The sequence below is a fragment of the Nicotiana tabacum genome, chromosome 19, assembly GCF_000715075.1.
Source record: "Nicotiana tabacum cultivar K326 chromosome 19, ASM71507v2, whole genome shotgun sequence".
NCBI classification, from domain to species: Eukaryota; Viridiplantae; Streptophyta; class Magnoliopsida; order Solanales; family Solanaceae; genus Nicotiana; species Nicotiana tabacum.
In genome coordinates this window covers 105,846,869-105,863,404 of record NC_134098.1, presented here as the reverse complement: position 1 = coordinate 105,863,404, position 16,536 = coordinate 105,846,869, and the positions used below count along the sequence as shown (strand labels likewise).

General features: G+C 34.8%; 3 protein-coding genes across 4 annotated transcripts; 2 read left to right on the top strand and 1 right to left on the bottom strand.

Annotated features, from left to right (window-relative positions):
• Positions 1–3,167: 3,167 nt before the first annotated feature.
• LOC107808439 (uncharacterized) lies at positions 3,168–4,324 on the bottom strand. The gene has a single exon (XM_016632962.2). It carries the CDS (start codon positions 4,172–4,174, stop codon positions 3,263–3,265), a length of 912 nt encoding a protein of 303 aa, XP_016488448.1. The 5' UTR covers positions 4,175–4,324; the 3' UTR covers positions 3,168–3,262.
• A 4,407-nt stretch (positions 4,325–8,731) lies between these two features.
• LOC107808435 (protein CURVATURE THYLAKOID 1A, chloroplastic) lies at positions 8,732–12,226 on the top strand. Its single transcript, XM_016632959.2, has 5 exons — positions 8,732–9,108; positions 10,515–10,612; positions 10,915–11,022; positions 11,205–11,276; positions 11,971–12,226. Exons 1-5 carry the CDS (start codon positions 8,946–8,948, stop codon positions 12,034–12,036), a joined length of 507 nt encoding a protein of 168 aa, XP_016488445.1. The 5' UTR covers positions 8,732–8,945; the 3' UTR covers positions 12,037–12,226.
• Positions 12,227–12,623: 397 nt separating this feature from the next.
• LOC107808434 (uncharacterized) lies at positions 12,624–16,277 on the top strand. Of its 2 annotated transcripts, none has more exons than XM_016632958.2 (2): positions 12,624–14,006; positions 15,901–16,277. In XM_016632958.2, exon 1 carries the CDS (start codon positions 13,266–13,268, stop codon positions 13,995–13,997), a length of 732 nt encoding a protein of 243 aa, XP_016488444.1. In that variant the 5' UTR covers positions 12,624–13,265; the 3' UTR covers positions 13,998–14,006; positions 15,901–16,277. The 2 variants fall into 2 exon arrangements, with proteins under 2 accessions (XP_016488444.1, XP_075094471.1); XM_075238370.1 differs by having other exon boundaries at positions 12,624–14,011.
• Positions 16,278–16,536: the final 259 nt, after the last annotated feature.

Here is a 16,536-nt window from a genome sequence, read left to right as displayed (position 1 = left end):
TATTAATTCTTGAATTCCTGCAATAATTGTTACATGCTATTTGATTTATGTGTATTAATTGCTACTTGACATTTAGCATATTAAATATTAAACTGTCTATTTTCTTTCCGATTTTCATAATAAATTGCTAATTGTCATTGCTTGTTTTATAATTAAATCATAACTATTGAATGCTTGTTGTTTTAAAATTTTATATTAATTATTGCATTTATTGGGATAATTTATTCTATAAGAATTGGTAAATGAATATATTGGAGGAGCGGGTTGCGCGCCGCAATAGAGTTGATTAAAATGAATATATTGGAGGATCGGGTTGCACACCGCAACAGACTTATTTAAAAGTCCATATTGGAGGATCGGGTTGCACGCCGCAACAGACTTGTTTAAAAGTCCATATTGGAGGATCGGGTTGCACGCCGCAACAGACTTGTTTAAAAGTCCATATTGGAGGATCGGGTTACACGCCGCAACAGACTTGTTTAAAAGTCCATATTGGAGGATCGGGTTGCACGCCGCAACAGACTTGTTTAAAAGTCCATATTGGAGGATCGAGTATTGGAGGATCGGATTGCACGCCACAACAGACTTGTTTAAAAGTCCATATTGGAGGATCGGGTTGCACGCCGCAACAGACTTATAGAGAAGTCAATATTGGGGGATCGGATTGCACGCCGCAACAGACTTGATTAAAAGTCTATATATATACTTGATTGAAATAAATATGTGACATACTTGATTAAAAGGAAAATATTGGGAGAGCGGGTTACACGCTGCAACAGAATTGAATGTGAATATATTGTGAGAGCGGGTTGCACGTTGCAACAGAATTTATGGAAATGATAATTGGTTATAACTGCTGAGTTGGCTTCAACCATTATAAATGAGTTACCTGATTTATTTCTATTATTGATGTTATTACTAATATTGCGTACAGGTTAATGTAAGTGAACCGCCTTAGCCTCGTCACTAATTCGTCGAGGTTAGGCTCAGTACTTACCAGTACATGGGGTCGGTTGTACTGATACTACACTCTGCACTTCTTGTGCAGATTTCGGAGTTGGTCCCAGCGGCGTACCATAGACTTGCTCGGATTTCAGCTACTCAGAGGAGACTTGAGGTATAACTGCACGGCGTTCGCAGTTCTGAAGTCCCCGTCTACTGTACCTTAGCTGTGTGTTTATTTCCAGACAGCTTTATTTTATTCAGACCTTTATTTTTATTATTCTAGAAGCTCGTGCACTTGTGACACCAATTCTGGGATGGTATTTAGACGCCGTTATTTTTATGGATTATTCACTATATTTCAGACCTTACTTCCGCATTTGTTTCTTTATTATTAATAAATTTAAAAATTGTTTTAAAATAGATAATATTATTTTAACGTTGGCTTGCCTAGCAAGTGAAATGTTAGGCGCCATCACGGTCCGAAGGTGGAAAATTCGGGTCGTGACAATGAATGGCCTTTGTTTCGAAGATTATAGACTCGCTTAAGTTAACTGTAGTATGGGTAGACAAAAAACTTGACGAATTAAGAACTAAACATGTGTTCTTTGAGGGGTGGGTATTCAATTTAGTTATGAATTAAACCGAACAAGAAAATTAACACGAGATCAATATGATGTGATCATAGATTGATTGAAGGAAGTTGTACGGATTGCCCATCAATATGATGTGATCATAGATTGATTGAAGGAAGTTGTACGGATTGCCCGAGGTGACGAGTTTGGTATTTCGGCACGAGTACTGTGAGTAGTAATCTTACCACAACTTGTGTTTTATAACTTGCATGGTTTATACATGATTTTGAAAATAGTACGTCACCGAATGTTTGAAATTGCATGTGGGACAAGTCCTTTACTTGATATGGTACTGAACAATTTACTCGAGATGTTTACAGTTATTTAAAATGTTCTCAATGTTACCATGACATGTTTTACTGTTACTTGAGATATGATTACCGTTACCGAAATGGGATTACATGATTTGATAAAAACTGAAATACCCTGTACTATTTTGAAAATGCTTTTATACGAATATGTTTTGTTTACAAAGAAAAGTATAAATGAGAGGAGACTTTGAAGGATCCCGTAGCTAAATGTGGGTTCGTTAGACCTGGTGCACCTTGTATTTACAGATTATTGATTACAGTTGTAGCCCTCGCTAGTGGGAGGGTAGAACTAGCATACCGTTACAGTTTTTCCTCGGGTAGGGACCTACAAGTTATATTTGACTCCTTTACGAAGGGGTCCACACAGCGATACATATTACATGATCCTTTCTTGGAAACTTTCCAAACATAAAGATTTGTTATGAGACAGTGTTTACCGAGTTTATTACCGAATTATTAATTAATTTTTATTTACATGAAACACATGATGAAACGGATTATTGTTTACTGTTTCTGAAAGGGCATTTTTATGATATTTTCGGGTTAATAGGCATTTTTTCTGACTTGTCCCCAATTAAAAACGGTTGTGGTTAAATGTTATTACTCACTGAGCTAGCGACTCACTCCCCGCTATTTTTTTACCGAGGTAGTAGTTGACGCGAGCGAGGATTTCGTTAATTAAAGTACACGAGTTGCTAGTTCCTGGTGAGTCCCGCACTTGTTCGCGTGGGCGAAGAGTTTATTTATTGTTATTGTCTTTTCTTTTGAACTCTTAGAGTCGCTCCATAGTCATTCTTATTGGTATCATGATGATTCATTCGTTATATTGGACTTGTTACTAGTATTGCACTTTCTCTCCGTATTTTGAGATGAGTTTAGTATTATTATGTCGGTAACGGTAATGTTGGTGAAAATTTATTTTGGTTAGTTGATGAAGATTTTGACTGATTTGGGTGAAAATTGGTTGGTTGTTAATTATTTATCAGATAGGAAAACTTTTGGATAGTCCTAAAATAGGGAAAACTCTGTCCGATTTTTTGTAAAATACAGATGAGGCTTAATTGGGGGTACTTGCTCCCAAGCGCCGGTCATGATCCTAAATTGGGTCGTGACAGGAGCAGAATTTAATTTGGGATTGAATTATTCCCCTGTTCCTATAAAATATTAGGATGATATCAAATAAAAATTTCAAGAAAGTATCCATGAGAATTCTGGTTATATGGGGAGAAATGTAAGCAATGTTCATGATTCATACTACATTGATTTCCTAAAATGAATGAATTTGATGAGACCTGAATGTATATACACCTTAAAATGGAAAGAACAAAAATTGAAATAGTGAAAACAACAAAGGGGGAAAAAAGGAAAATTGAATCAAGGAACATAACTATTTTCAAGAACTGGTTGAGTTCTGATACCTGAAGCAGAAGGCATTCTGCTATTCCCAACCCAAACTGTGTCCAAAGCCTCACTTTTTTCAGATTGTCTCTCCATTTTTCCCCTCCTTTTTAGCCCAAAACATTTATATACCAAACTTCCAATCACAATCAACAATATGAATCCAACAACTCCTACTCCAAATCCTATTACCCACCATTTCCATTGCCCCCTTTTATTTTCCTTCTCCTCTGGCTTCAATGATGGAATGACTATGGAGAAATGGCCTTGTCCTCGCGATATACACGAGTTATTCATCGTTATATTGCTGAACTCTATGCTGCCATTTGAAACAAATCTAACACATTTCATTGTCACATTCTTGTTGTGATTTTGTGGCAGAGATATTTGTGGGAAATGAACCAAAATGTGATTTGCCATAATGTTGAGCTCAACCATTCCATAATTTTCTCTGCTTCTATTTGCATCATATGCTAAAAAGCCTATGACAGGAGTTACAAATGTGTAATTTGGAACATCATAGTATTTAGATGACCAATTACCAAGATTTTCATAAATGATGTCAAATCTCTTAACAAAAGGCCATGGTAATACACTTGGTGGGATGTGGAAGAAGCTAAAATTGGCTCCTTTTCTCCAAAAACTTCCACTTCTAAAACGAACAATTGAAGTTTCCATGCCTGAAAAATTTGTAGGGAGGGAAATATTATACAAGTTACCTGTATAATGTCTCGTCATATTATTGATTGCATAGTCATGAATGAATGAATCTAATGAGTCTCGATCTAATGTATGACTTGATCCTCGTACTTTTGATGGCAATAACAACAACAACAATAATAGCCAAGACATCAGTCGGATGATGTGACATATATTGTTATACCCCATCAACAATCGCCAAATGACCTCTTCATCGTCATATTTACAAAAACATTAAAATCTTGATCTTCTCTAGCCAATGTGACGATATATTGCACGAAAGAAAAGAGAAGATCACAACCAGCTAATAAATGAAACCTCTCAAATAAAGGCAGGGTTTTGGGGTGGAGTGAGGATATTAAACAAGAATTAGCATTGCTAATCTTCTTGGCAATGCCCAGGATTTGGAGGAGTATGAGTTGTACGAGAGAGGCTGGACTCTTTAGAGGCAATGATTGATAAATGCAACAAACAAGATTATTTAGGTAATGATAAAAAATGGGGCTTTTTAAATACGGTTTCTAATATTTTCGTGGGGTGGCTAGAAGGGAAGGTTAGGGGCCTAACCTTAATCTGGCACCTAAAAAATAAAGATACTGTACTAAAAAAAAGGGTCCCTTAGGAATTGTTCTATGTTGTTAATTTGTTTAACCAAGATTGTGCCAATTGGGTTGGTTGGAAATATGATATACAATTTTATTCTTCTAATCCATTAGTACTTTATAAATTGTGCCAACTGGTTTTTTGTTAAGGACAAAGTTATGTATACAAAATATGCACAAAATGCTTATTTTAAGGGGGTGGGTTGTATTGTCCATTTTATTGGCAAATCTATCTGTATTCCAAGTTATCCTTTTGCATATTAGGAAGAAAAAAAAAAAAATCAATATAAAGCAGAAACCTCAATCTGGTGGAGATATTAGAAGCCGATGTAGTCCGTTACAGCAGATGTTCAGTTTTTGTATATTTTCCTTCTTCTTGAACTTTGGTTGAGACATAGTTTTTGCAAAGAAAAACTAATTTTTTGTTTTTGCAAAAACTCTTTTTCACAATTTGAACCAAACACCGCTTAGTTGATTTAAGTTTGGTTTCCAACTACGTCTTTGATTATTTTGGCATAGTGTTATTAAGATAAATTTATATCTGCTGCTCATACTAAATCAACCTCCAGTACAAAAAGTCTTCTATATATAATTTTCACTTGATCAAAATTAATTAGCATATATTCTACACTTAATTAAAATAAATTTATGTGAATTTGGTATAAATATTAGAGGTAAGTAAAAAAAAAAAAAAAAAAAAAAAAATTGTACGAGGGTACTAACTAAGGACGGCCAGTTGACACGTGGATGGTTATGCTGAGTCAACTTGATGATTAGGTGGCCTCAGTGCGGCCAACTCAAGATACCATAGTAGCCGAAAGCTTACCTCCACAAGCCATTTACTATTCAATAGGAATAGGTCTTAGTGCTAAGACTGCAAAAATACAAATGTAAAATTCCTCAATTTGTTCTAACGAGATGTTATTGACACATGCTTAACAAAAGAAGGAATTCACCAATTATTTTTGCGTGCATTTCTATAGCCATTACCATACATATTTGGTATTATTGGCTAATAGAGTAAAATAAATTGGTTAGAACTTGGAACTCCTATCCTAGATTCCTCATAACATGATAACAAGCTTCTAAGAGAATATGAAATTGTCATCTTGTTGTACATGTGAATACTACTGTTTTATTGGTTCAAAAAGAATAAGATCGGTTAAAAATTAGAGATTCTTTAAATTGATAGACCGAAAAGATTCTTACAATCAACAAATCTAATATAAATGTGATAATAATAACTATTACTACATTTTAATCTTTATTCCCTTTTCAGTACCTTTTACTAGTCCTCTATTGATTTGGTACGCCTCTTGAAATCATTTATTAAGGATTTATTTTACTAAATTATCCTTGTTAGTGGCTTAGTACAAGAGTGGATTGCTCTAGTAGTGAGCACCCTCCACTTCCAACCAAGAGGTTGTGAGTTCGAGTCACCCCAAGAGCAAGATGGGGTATATCGGAAACAGCCTCTCTACTCCAGGGTAAGGGTAAGGTTTGCGTACACACTATTCTCCCCAGACCCCACTAGTGGAATTATACTGGGTTGTTGTTGTGGTAAGACATGCGTACACACTACCCTCCCCAAACCCCACTAGTAGGATTATACTGGGTTGTTGTTGTAGTGGCTTAGTACACCGGGCTACCCTTTATCCTTGGTAGTGGCTGTTATGTTAAGTTTAATTCTAAAGGATTTTGAAAGTGCAGGTATTTAATATTAAGGATAATATTGGAAAAAATAATAAATTAAAAATAAATAAATAGAAGGAAAAAATTATTTTTAATATAAAGAATCAGTAAGAGGGAATGTAGGGAGCAACTTGTATATAAGGATGTCAACCGTTCGATTCGGGCAGTTATTTTATAAAATTTATACCATACCAATTTTTTAGTTACTCTATTTTGTATAATCAAAATTAAACTTTTCAAAACCGTATCAATCATCTTGGTTTCTCTTCGGTATCGATATCGGTACAGTTCAATTATTTTTTTTTTAAAGGTCATGTAAGAGTCACTAATAGAAGTTAGAAGATGATAACGTACCTACTTACTTATGACTTCGACAAAACTCTAGATATTTTTACTGTTTAAAAGACAATAAATCAAAGGAATATGAAAGATAGCCAGAATAAAGATACATCTCACTATTCAACTACAACGTAAGAGAAACTAAAAGACAAGATATATCCAGGGGCGGATCCACAGTGTAAATCGTGGTTCACGTGACCCCTTAGTCCTCCGACAATATCAAATATATCATGTACCTAATTTGCGAAAAAGTAGTTATTATTACTTGATGGCACCCATGGTCAAAAGAGGCAAAGTGGCTCATTAGTTTTGGCCCCTTATTCTTTGTTACTTAAGGTCATGGGATCGAATCCCTTCAAAATTTCTGCTTTAACTTCTTATTCTAAAGTCTTTCCCACATCATTTTATTTTAGTTCTCCTTAAGTATTCCTTTTCTTTTCCTTCTTTCTTTGAGTTAACCCATCCTCTTTCCTTCATGATGCTATTATTGATCATTTTCAAAGCCAAACTCATGATATATTTTTGTGATAATAAAATTAGCTATTTTTTGTTCATAAGTTGTTACGGCAACAAAATTTTATATCATCAAACTAAATATAAAATCAATGGTGTACTCATATTCTCGAAAATTCTCGATCCGCCTCTGGATATATAGATCACACGAGTGAGAATATGCTAATCAAGATGAGACTTAAAAATAGAGTCTATTTAAAAATTAAGTATCATATCCAATAAGAAAAATCTAAATCATACGAGAGGCAAGATATTCAATACTTTATGACTTGCTACTCAAGATCGTTGGAATATCTTGTGGCTTTCTACTTAAGATGCTAGCAATAACTTATTTAGTTTCAATAGGATTAACATAATAGATTTGAGAGTTGAGACTTTGAGTTTTAATTACTTGTTAGCTTGTAAACATTTTCATAATCACAAGGCCCAAGAAAAAAATATATTTTTGTTACTTTTAACCTTAACATATAAAATTATCCGGTACAATTCGATATTTTTCTGTTTATTTTTTCCAAATAAAAAAACCCTAATTACCAGTACGATTATAAATTTATAAAAAAACCCTACAATTTTATTAAAAGAAACCTAATAATCAGTTCGCTAATGTAAGGTTCGATTGGTTTAATCGATTTTTAAAGATTCATTGACATTCCTACTTGTATAGCCTACATAATCATTTGTTGCTAATTGTGTTTTGTCACAAGCTAAACTCGGCATTAATTCAGAAAAAAATTAGAAGCTTTGAAGTATTCCACAATGCATTTTTATGGTATGATTTTAGTGGTTTTGACGAGCCGTATCTCTATCAAAACTCCTCCAGCAAAAGAAAAGATAGAACTTAATTCTGTAATTTAGTTATTTAAATGAAATCCCGTTTTCGAATCTCATCAAATTGAAATCACCCCAGGAAAAAAAAATCAACACTCTAATTTGGATGATTTTGTGACGACCCTATCTTATTCTATCTTGATTACCACAATTCCCTTGTACGACAAAAGTTGCATTTGTATACAATAATCGGATCGGTTTAGTAGTAAAACTGTGATTTGTTCTATTATCCCTTAAATAGTTAAAGGGTCCTTTGAATTGATTCGTATTCCGATCAAAAATTTTATTTCTTAAAATGATTTAATCCTTTTCCTTTCAATTACAGATTCAAGAACAAATACATATTCTCGTGATTTGTATCCAAGGATCACTAAAACATTGAAAAATTAGATTATGAAATTGCGAAACATAATTTTTGAATTGGATCAATACTTCCAATTGAATAAGTATGAATAAAGGATCCGTGGATAAAGATAGAAAGTTGATTTCTAATCGTAACTAAATCTTTAATTTCTTATTTGTAAAGAAGAAATTGAAGCAAAATAGCTATTAAACGATGACTTTGGTTTACTAGAGATATCAATATATTGTTTTAGCTCGGTAAAAATAAAATCCCTATTAAATAGAAATAGAGAAGGAAATAAGTAGAAAGGTGTGCAACTCCAATTTAGAAATGAATAAAAATAACTCTAAATATAAAAGCTATGGAAGAAATATTGAAGACTAAACAAAAAGTAGATATTGAAGATAGGGAATGGTCCAATGAGAAAGCAGCGAGGTTCCACGTATCACACACCACAATCAAATTCTATTGCCCGAAAAAAATAGTGGATAACCAGAGGTAGGAGAAGCACATAAAATTCCCAGAAGAAAATATACTACTTTTGGGGATATCAAGATACCAAAAAGGAGATTTGAGATAGACAAGAAAGAGAGGCCAAAGTTAAGCTCACACAGCCAGCCCCAAGAATCTAAGCATCGGCCAAATGGCAGCAGCAGCTTCTACTTCAATGGCAGCTACTGCCGTCTTTGCTTCTCGTTTCCCACTTTCCTCCACCACCAAAGCCGCCCCTGTTCGCTGCTCCGCCTTGCCTTACCTTCCACCCCGCCTTTCTGCTACTGCCTTCTCATCTTCTCTCAAGTTTGCTGGTACCCGCTCTTTCTCTTCTTCTTCTTATTAGCTTCTGTGTTTCCTCGTTATAATGTCTCTTAAATACTATTTTTACTACCAAGAATTGGCTAGACCATTGTTGTAATTGATGAAGACTACCCATTGAGGTCACATTTAGAAGGCAATTCTTTAAACTCCATTGTCTGAGAGTAAATTCAAGTAGATGTACCACATGTAATTAGAAAAAAAGGAATCCAATTCATTAATATTAAACATATGGTGCTTTGTGTTAATTTTTTTCTAAAAAGATCCTTTCTTTTCATTATGTAAATCTTCAAGTTGATATGCTGATAAAGTTGTTGAGTTTAGATTCCTTTGATTAAAAAAAAGTGCTAAATTGTTAACCAATTCCAGTCTTCTGTATGTTTGTCGAGCAATTTGAAGCAAGCTCACACATGATAGTACTTAAACACTGATTTGAAGGCAATTCCTTAACTCTATTTCCCAGACCCAACCATATTCAATGAAATCAATAAAATTTGTATATGGAGTGCTTTGTTTGTACATAGAGTGCTTTGTTTGGACATAGAGTGCTTTGTTTTATTAGTATCCTAGAAATATCTGTTTCTTTTCCCTTCTCTCTAACCAGGATTGAACATTGTGCTGTAGTCCTTCCGGTTGCTATACTAAGAAAATTGTGCTGACGAACGACTCCTATATTTAAAATGGTGCTATCTTGTCACTAAACTTCACTCTTGTGTGTTTAAAAAACAATGTAAAGTGATTGTCTAGACGGTTGTATGACAAAATTTCACTAGAATCATGAATATTACTTTTTGATAGCTTCTGTTGAACCTATATCTATTATCTTTTACCTGCTTTTGATTTATTTTATTTTTTTGGTGAAGTAGATTACAGTTAGCCTGCTTTCGGTAAAATTTATGTGTATTGTTACTTTCCATTGGTTTCAGAGGTTCAAATTTTTGTCATGCTTCTTTGCAACAGACGAGGGACTCTATGTGATTTATCTACAAGGTTGTCACACTTTGATGTGGAAGTTAACCCTGTATGCTCTGTTGAACGACTTCTCAATTGGATGTCTTAAAATAGAGAGTGAAATGGCTTAACGCAATATTTTTCACATTTCCTAATGAGTAATGATAAAGTATCTCATGGGCACTATCATGTTATCTCCAAGAACACGGAAGTCCCTGCCCAGAAGCTGGACTCTATTCTTCCGTGCAGTCATAAGAAATTCGGTGCAGAAAAGGTCTAGATCAGATGAAAGTGATACGCTTATTGCTGATTTTGATATAATTACTTAAAGTTAAACCTGACATAAAATAATAAGCAATTAAGCATAAGTGTGCTGTTTACTATATACTGTAGTTCAATACTTATTTGTGTTGCTGCGCTCATCATCTTATGTTGATATTCTTACCAGAGCCCAAGAGGTCTTCGCTACTCCAAGTCAAAGCCTCTTCATCAGAAGAATCTGGTGCTGTTGATACCAGTGAATTGCTGACAGATCTAAAAGAAAAGGTAAACTGGAAACTTGCCAGCTGAAATCTTTTCTATTGCACTCACTTTAGTTATTTGCTACACACACACACTCTCTTGGCTGCATTATTAGCTTTAAGGTTATTCAGAATACATAACATTTTTCTGTACATAGTCCAATCTGTGAGAGTGTAAGTTGCTTGTTCCTGTAAAACAGCATACGGCAAAACCTGTCATATCGGTGTGTTTGCTTTCTGCTTTATATTTTTTTTTTTTTTTTTTTTTTTTATAAATGGTTTATTTAGGCGCTAACATAATGAGCATTTTTGGTTAATGGCTCACAGTGGGATGCTGTTGAAAACAAGTCTACAGTTATAGTTTATGGAGGTGGGGCAATTGTTGCAGTTTGGCTGTCTACAATTGTTGTTGGTGCTATCAACTCAGTTCCTCTGGTATGTTAATTAATGTGATAAGATAATAATCTTTCTCTCTGAACTGTTTTAAGCTTTGTTTCGGGTCTTATCCCAACTATAGTCTGTTTCTGTCTGACTTCTTTTTTTTCTTTTTTACGGATTTTCTTTTGTGATTTCATTCAACTATCCAGATCAGTTGATCTTTCTTCCTCTTTCTGCAGCTCCCGAAAATAATGGAGCTGGTGGGCCTTGGATATACTGGGTGGTTTGTCTACCGCTATCTTCTATTCAAGGTAAGATTTTCGGACTGTTGTAGCTAGTCACATCATCTTTTAAGCACTGAACGCAACCACCAAACAAGCAGTAGAGAGCCTACTCTCTCTGTCTACATTCCATTAACCTTCCTCCATTGGGGTGGGTGTTATTATCCATCAGTCCTGTGACCTTAGAGGTTGTCTGTCAATTAACTTCAACAAATTTATAGCCTGGATTTGAATGGTGGTCTGCTATATACTTTGTTTTCTTTTGCATAGTTGCGAATTAATCTTTCGGACCATGGCATTTTACTGACTGATTAGGTAAGGAGTACTCTTTGTAGAATAAACTTTGATTATGCTGACCAGACGAAACAAAGGTTTTAATTTGAGTCAGTTTCTAACTCTTTTCTACATTATATCCCCCACAGTAACACTTCCTTCTACACCATCAAACCAGAGATACTTCCTTTAAAGTTGTCACGCAGTGTCTGTCTCAATATTATCCATGTTCAGTTCATTTGTCTGAGAAATCTGCTTTTAGCATCAATTTTCAACTGACATTTATGGATTTTACCTTTAGGTCCGTAATGCATCATTTACCACGACATGAAGCATAGTGTAGCAAGTCTTTTGTGAACTAAGTCAACTCCATATAAAATATACTCAACTAATATAGGTGCTCTCTTGACTATATTTACTAGTGATTTGAATTTGTTTTTCTCGCTGACAGTCAAGTAGAAAAGAATTGGCAGAAGACATTGAGCAATTGAAGAAGAAGATTGCAGGAACTGAATAAATGCGCACAATGGCAATGCCAGTTCAGACTGTTAATTTTCTGTACGAGAGGCATCTGTTCGTGTGAAGTAGAGTAGATTTTGATGTAATTTTCTTCTATTCTGAGCAAATCTTCAAATAAAATTATGTATTTACCTTACAGTTCATTGTGCTTATAAATTATATAGTATTATCCACTCTGTTTCTATGAACCTCTGATGCATTTTTTCTGCACCAAATTGTTTTGTTGGTCGAGTTCTATCCCTTTTTGTGCTCTTACTAGTGATCAACGGGGCAGGACAATATCCCAGTCAAATAAGATTTAAAAAACCCAGCTTTTTATCCTATTTAGTTATAATTCGTTATGCTATTATTAGCTAAAGCAAACCAGTGGAAGGAGATGAAGTATAATTAGTTGTATTTGTCTTTGTAGCGTGCAATTAGATCTCTAGCAAACATTGAAGACGGTTAAAAAAAATAAAAACCATCAAGTTGCTATCTCCAATCAATCCTGTTTGTATCTTAACAATCCAATGAGCCGTTCTTGGAACTTCTATTGTCTGAGCATAGCTAATAAAGTTTTTCTTCTTCTTTTGGGTTTATGTTCAGGGTGTTTTGTGCCGGGAAGTTCCACTTTGGGAGTAAAATGCTCTACTCAAACCCGAGCCCTCTAGGTAAGAGGCAGTAGTAACTTACCAAAACCCATTACAACTTTTGATAGTATAGCTCATAAAGTTAAACGTAAAAATGTGATATAACCTAAACTAATTTCCACCTATTTTTTAGTAAAACCCTATCATAGAAACTAATAATATTTGGAGAATGAAACCTTTTTTTCTTCCACTACAATTTCTTAAAACATATTTGAAATACATTTCTTATAGATACATCTTCGGCTTGTGATAATTTATACTATATATTTTCAAAAATGATGGAGTAATATTTTCACACTAAAAGTTAAATGCTAATCCTTGTACTCCAAATTTAAGACGGAAAAAAATACTACTAGCAAATTATGAGTCAAAAAAAAAGGAGGAAAACTCCATTGATAAAGGTGTGGTTTTCTGTCGCAAATTAAAAAAGAAAAGGGGATATTTCTGAGAAGCCCTTGTTGTTTCTTAATTTCTATATTTGCCCCGACCCAAGAAGGGTTTTTGAGGGGTTTACAATTACATCGTCAGTCGTCACTTTCACTTTTCATTGCATAGCCAGATTCATCCTAGGTTTTGAGCATTACGCGGTGAAATCAAGATGATGCGAATAACCGAAATCGCAAAATCCAAACCCTTGACCTCATCAATTGAAACCCTAAGTCACCAATTCATACAAAAATGCTTCGTCAGTCGAACAGCAAAAGGAAAAGGCAAACTCAAAGCAGGGCAGCCACTGAAAAGATCAAAAGTCTCAACGAAGAAAGGCGCAGAACTAGCAAATAAAGAACCACCGAGAAGAAAAAACGAATTCGACGAAATGGTTGAAGAATGCTTATCGTCTACTGCTCCAGTGAGATCATTGAAGCCCAAAGAACAAGCGCGAGAAGCTGAAAGAGAGAGAATGGGCTTAATTAGCAAAGCCCGAGATGAAGAGCTTAAAAAAATGAACAAGATGAAGAAGGAGTTTGCAAATCCATGGCCAATTGGGCCACCGGGTTTGGATTTGATTTCACTTGGGCTTGTTGATGTAGAGAAGCTTCCCAAGTACGAAATGACAGTTGAAGATGGAAGGAGGCTTGCGAAGGAGTACAGTAGGGTTTTAATGCGTAAGCATAGGCAGAGGCAGGCTGCTGAGACGACATTGTTGAGGTTGAAGAAAGAGGCAATTGAGGCGTTACCGGAGAATTTGAAAGCTGCTGCTTTGGTTCCTGATTTGACACCGTTCCCTGTGAATCGGTTTATGGCTACTTTAACGCCGCCTATTGAAGGTTATATTGAGAAGGTTAAAGAGGCAGCTAAGAAGAGTTCTGCAAAGGAGAAGCTTAGATGATTACGAAAGGTAAGGTGATACTTTATTGATACATTTTCGAGAATCCCTAATTTGCAATAAAGACAACATTACGAGCATGGAGTAAATTAGGCTCGACTAGAAGAAATAGGACAAGTAATCAATCAGAATGGATATAGAGGATTTCATATAGCTGATCCGAACTAGTTTGAGATTGAATCATAGTTGTGTTTGATTTTGATCTTATTTTGCCTCTCTTTGAGTTTGTACCCTGGTGTCTGATTTATTTGTGTGATGGTATGATACTATGATACAAAGATGCTTTATGAACTAAGACTTAAAAGGAAAAATGCTAACTTTGGTAGTAAGAATTATGTACTTTTTAACTTATCAAAAAAAGAAATATATACTATTTGATTGTTGTTTCTTACCTTAAGAAATTATTAGGACATTGTCTCCTGCAGTTTATGATCATCTAGGCTCTAGTTCCTTAAACGCAAAGGTGTTATATCTCTGTTGATATTGTCAATTGAGAGACCTCTTAGTGTCTTACAGAGTATTCGAAGAAATGCATACTATCTGTTCAAGGACACAACACACCTGGGATTATCCTTTCCTCTTTACTTTTCTTTTTATCCTCAAACACTTTTTTTTGGGGGGGGGGGGGGGGGTTGTCCTTGGGATTTAGTAGGCTGAAATGCGAGCTTCCTCAGTATACAACGTTTTTGTATAATGTATAATGCTCCATCATTTCTTATAAAAGATGACTTCGTTAAGTATTTCAGTGTTTGGTTGAGTATGGAGTTACATCGCAGATGACAGTAGTGGAAGATGGATTGGGTTTGGCGAAAGTATTTTGGTGATATTTTGAGTAGCAAAAAGTGACATACATGTGCCGAGAGCAAGTCATATATGAGAAGAGCTGAGATACTTGTAACTGAGAATGAGTATGCACTTAACAATGAAAGTTTGTGTTCCCACCTTTATGGTAACTCAGTTTCATCGAGGCCTATCAGGAAAATGATTCCATGAAGAAAAAAATGTTTAGTTATTTTTATGGCATCCCAAACACATCTGTAACCAGCACTATTACTGGGTTGGTTACTGTAATAACTATCTTTGTATCCCCAGAATGTTTCAGTTTATGCTCTTACATATTATCTGGATATACCAAGAATGTACTGTCTAATGAGGCTAATATGAAATATTTACTCATGGTGAGGCAAGCTCTTTTATTCTGATTCATGGTTTAATGAGTGATTCGGCACTGTACTGGACTTAAGAAAATTCTATTTCTTGATTGTCAAGGTGTTTACCATATTAATGTTACCATTTTCAAAAAAAGGTGTTTACCATATTAGTAATAATGTTCAAGTATTGAACTTGGTGCTATCTTTACCATGGTTTTGTGAAGTTGGAACTCAACCTAGATGGTAAAATTCTTGATAAAATTGAAATTCAGCTTGTAGTAATGACATTGAAGCTTCTGCAGAAACTAGTATAAAATTGATATCATAGCGATAGTGAATTTTCTATTGGTATTTAACCTTTATCTAACTAGATTCCTGTACTGACTGTAATATTCTATGATAAGCATGCTAACTACTGTATGAAAGCATTGATGCAAGGATTAAAATCCTCCTTTCTCTGAACAACCTATTGTGGGGAACTAATTATCTCTTTCTTATGTTCTTGTCAATGAATAGATTGCGTTTCATGCTATTTCCATTAAGTAAACCCTCAAAGTATTAGATGTTAGGCTTTCTTATCATTGAGGTTATGTATTGATGAGCTTAACAGCTTCTCCCCCTCCTTTTGACTTTCTTTCATCTTACTGTGATTATTTTTCTTGTCTTGATATGAAACTTGTGCCTGTTATATGAGTCGAGCAAAATAACTAGTGATTGATAAATTCATTGACTTGGTAATTTGATTCCAAATGCAGTTGGAAGGATTTTTTTATGGAGATTGCAATGTTTTCTGGTGGCCTTGTAGCGGTATGCATCCGTTATTTAGCAGCAAGAGGGCACTGGAAAACAAGAAGTTGAATAAGCCTTGTAAACGCAGCAACGATTCACTTTGTTTTGGTTAAACTGGCGTCTTTTGCTTTTTAGATATGTCATGTCTTGCTACGCCAAAATATACTTGGTCCATTGCACTAGGTTTGTATTAGTTATAAATCTCTTGATCAGGTTGCTTTACTTATTGGTTGTTAATACCACTTTCTGGGATCTATATCCTCTGTACGGTGGAGTCATTGTTTCTTCCCTTTCAATCTGGTCAGGCTGCTACCGATATATACGAGTTTACTTAGCTTAACTAGCTCTTTTTTTCTTCTGAAAATAAGTTTTCTTACTACGACAGTAAGACAGCAGTTCTATTTATTAAGATTTTGAATACTAAATTGAGTAGCTGTATAAAATATGTTCATTCGCCCTTTGACGTAAATGTATCTCCTGACATTTATAGTCATGAAGAGTTTAAAAAGAAGGTATTTGAAGGTCAGGCATCCTAGTGTTGGAAACCAACGACTATACAGTTTTCTACCATATCATGACGGTAGTGAAATCAGGTTGCTGTA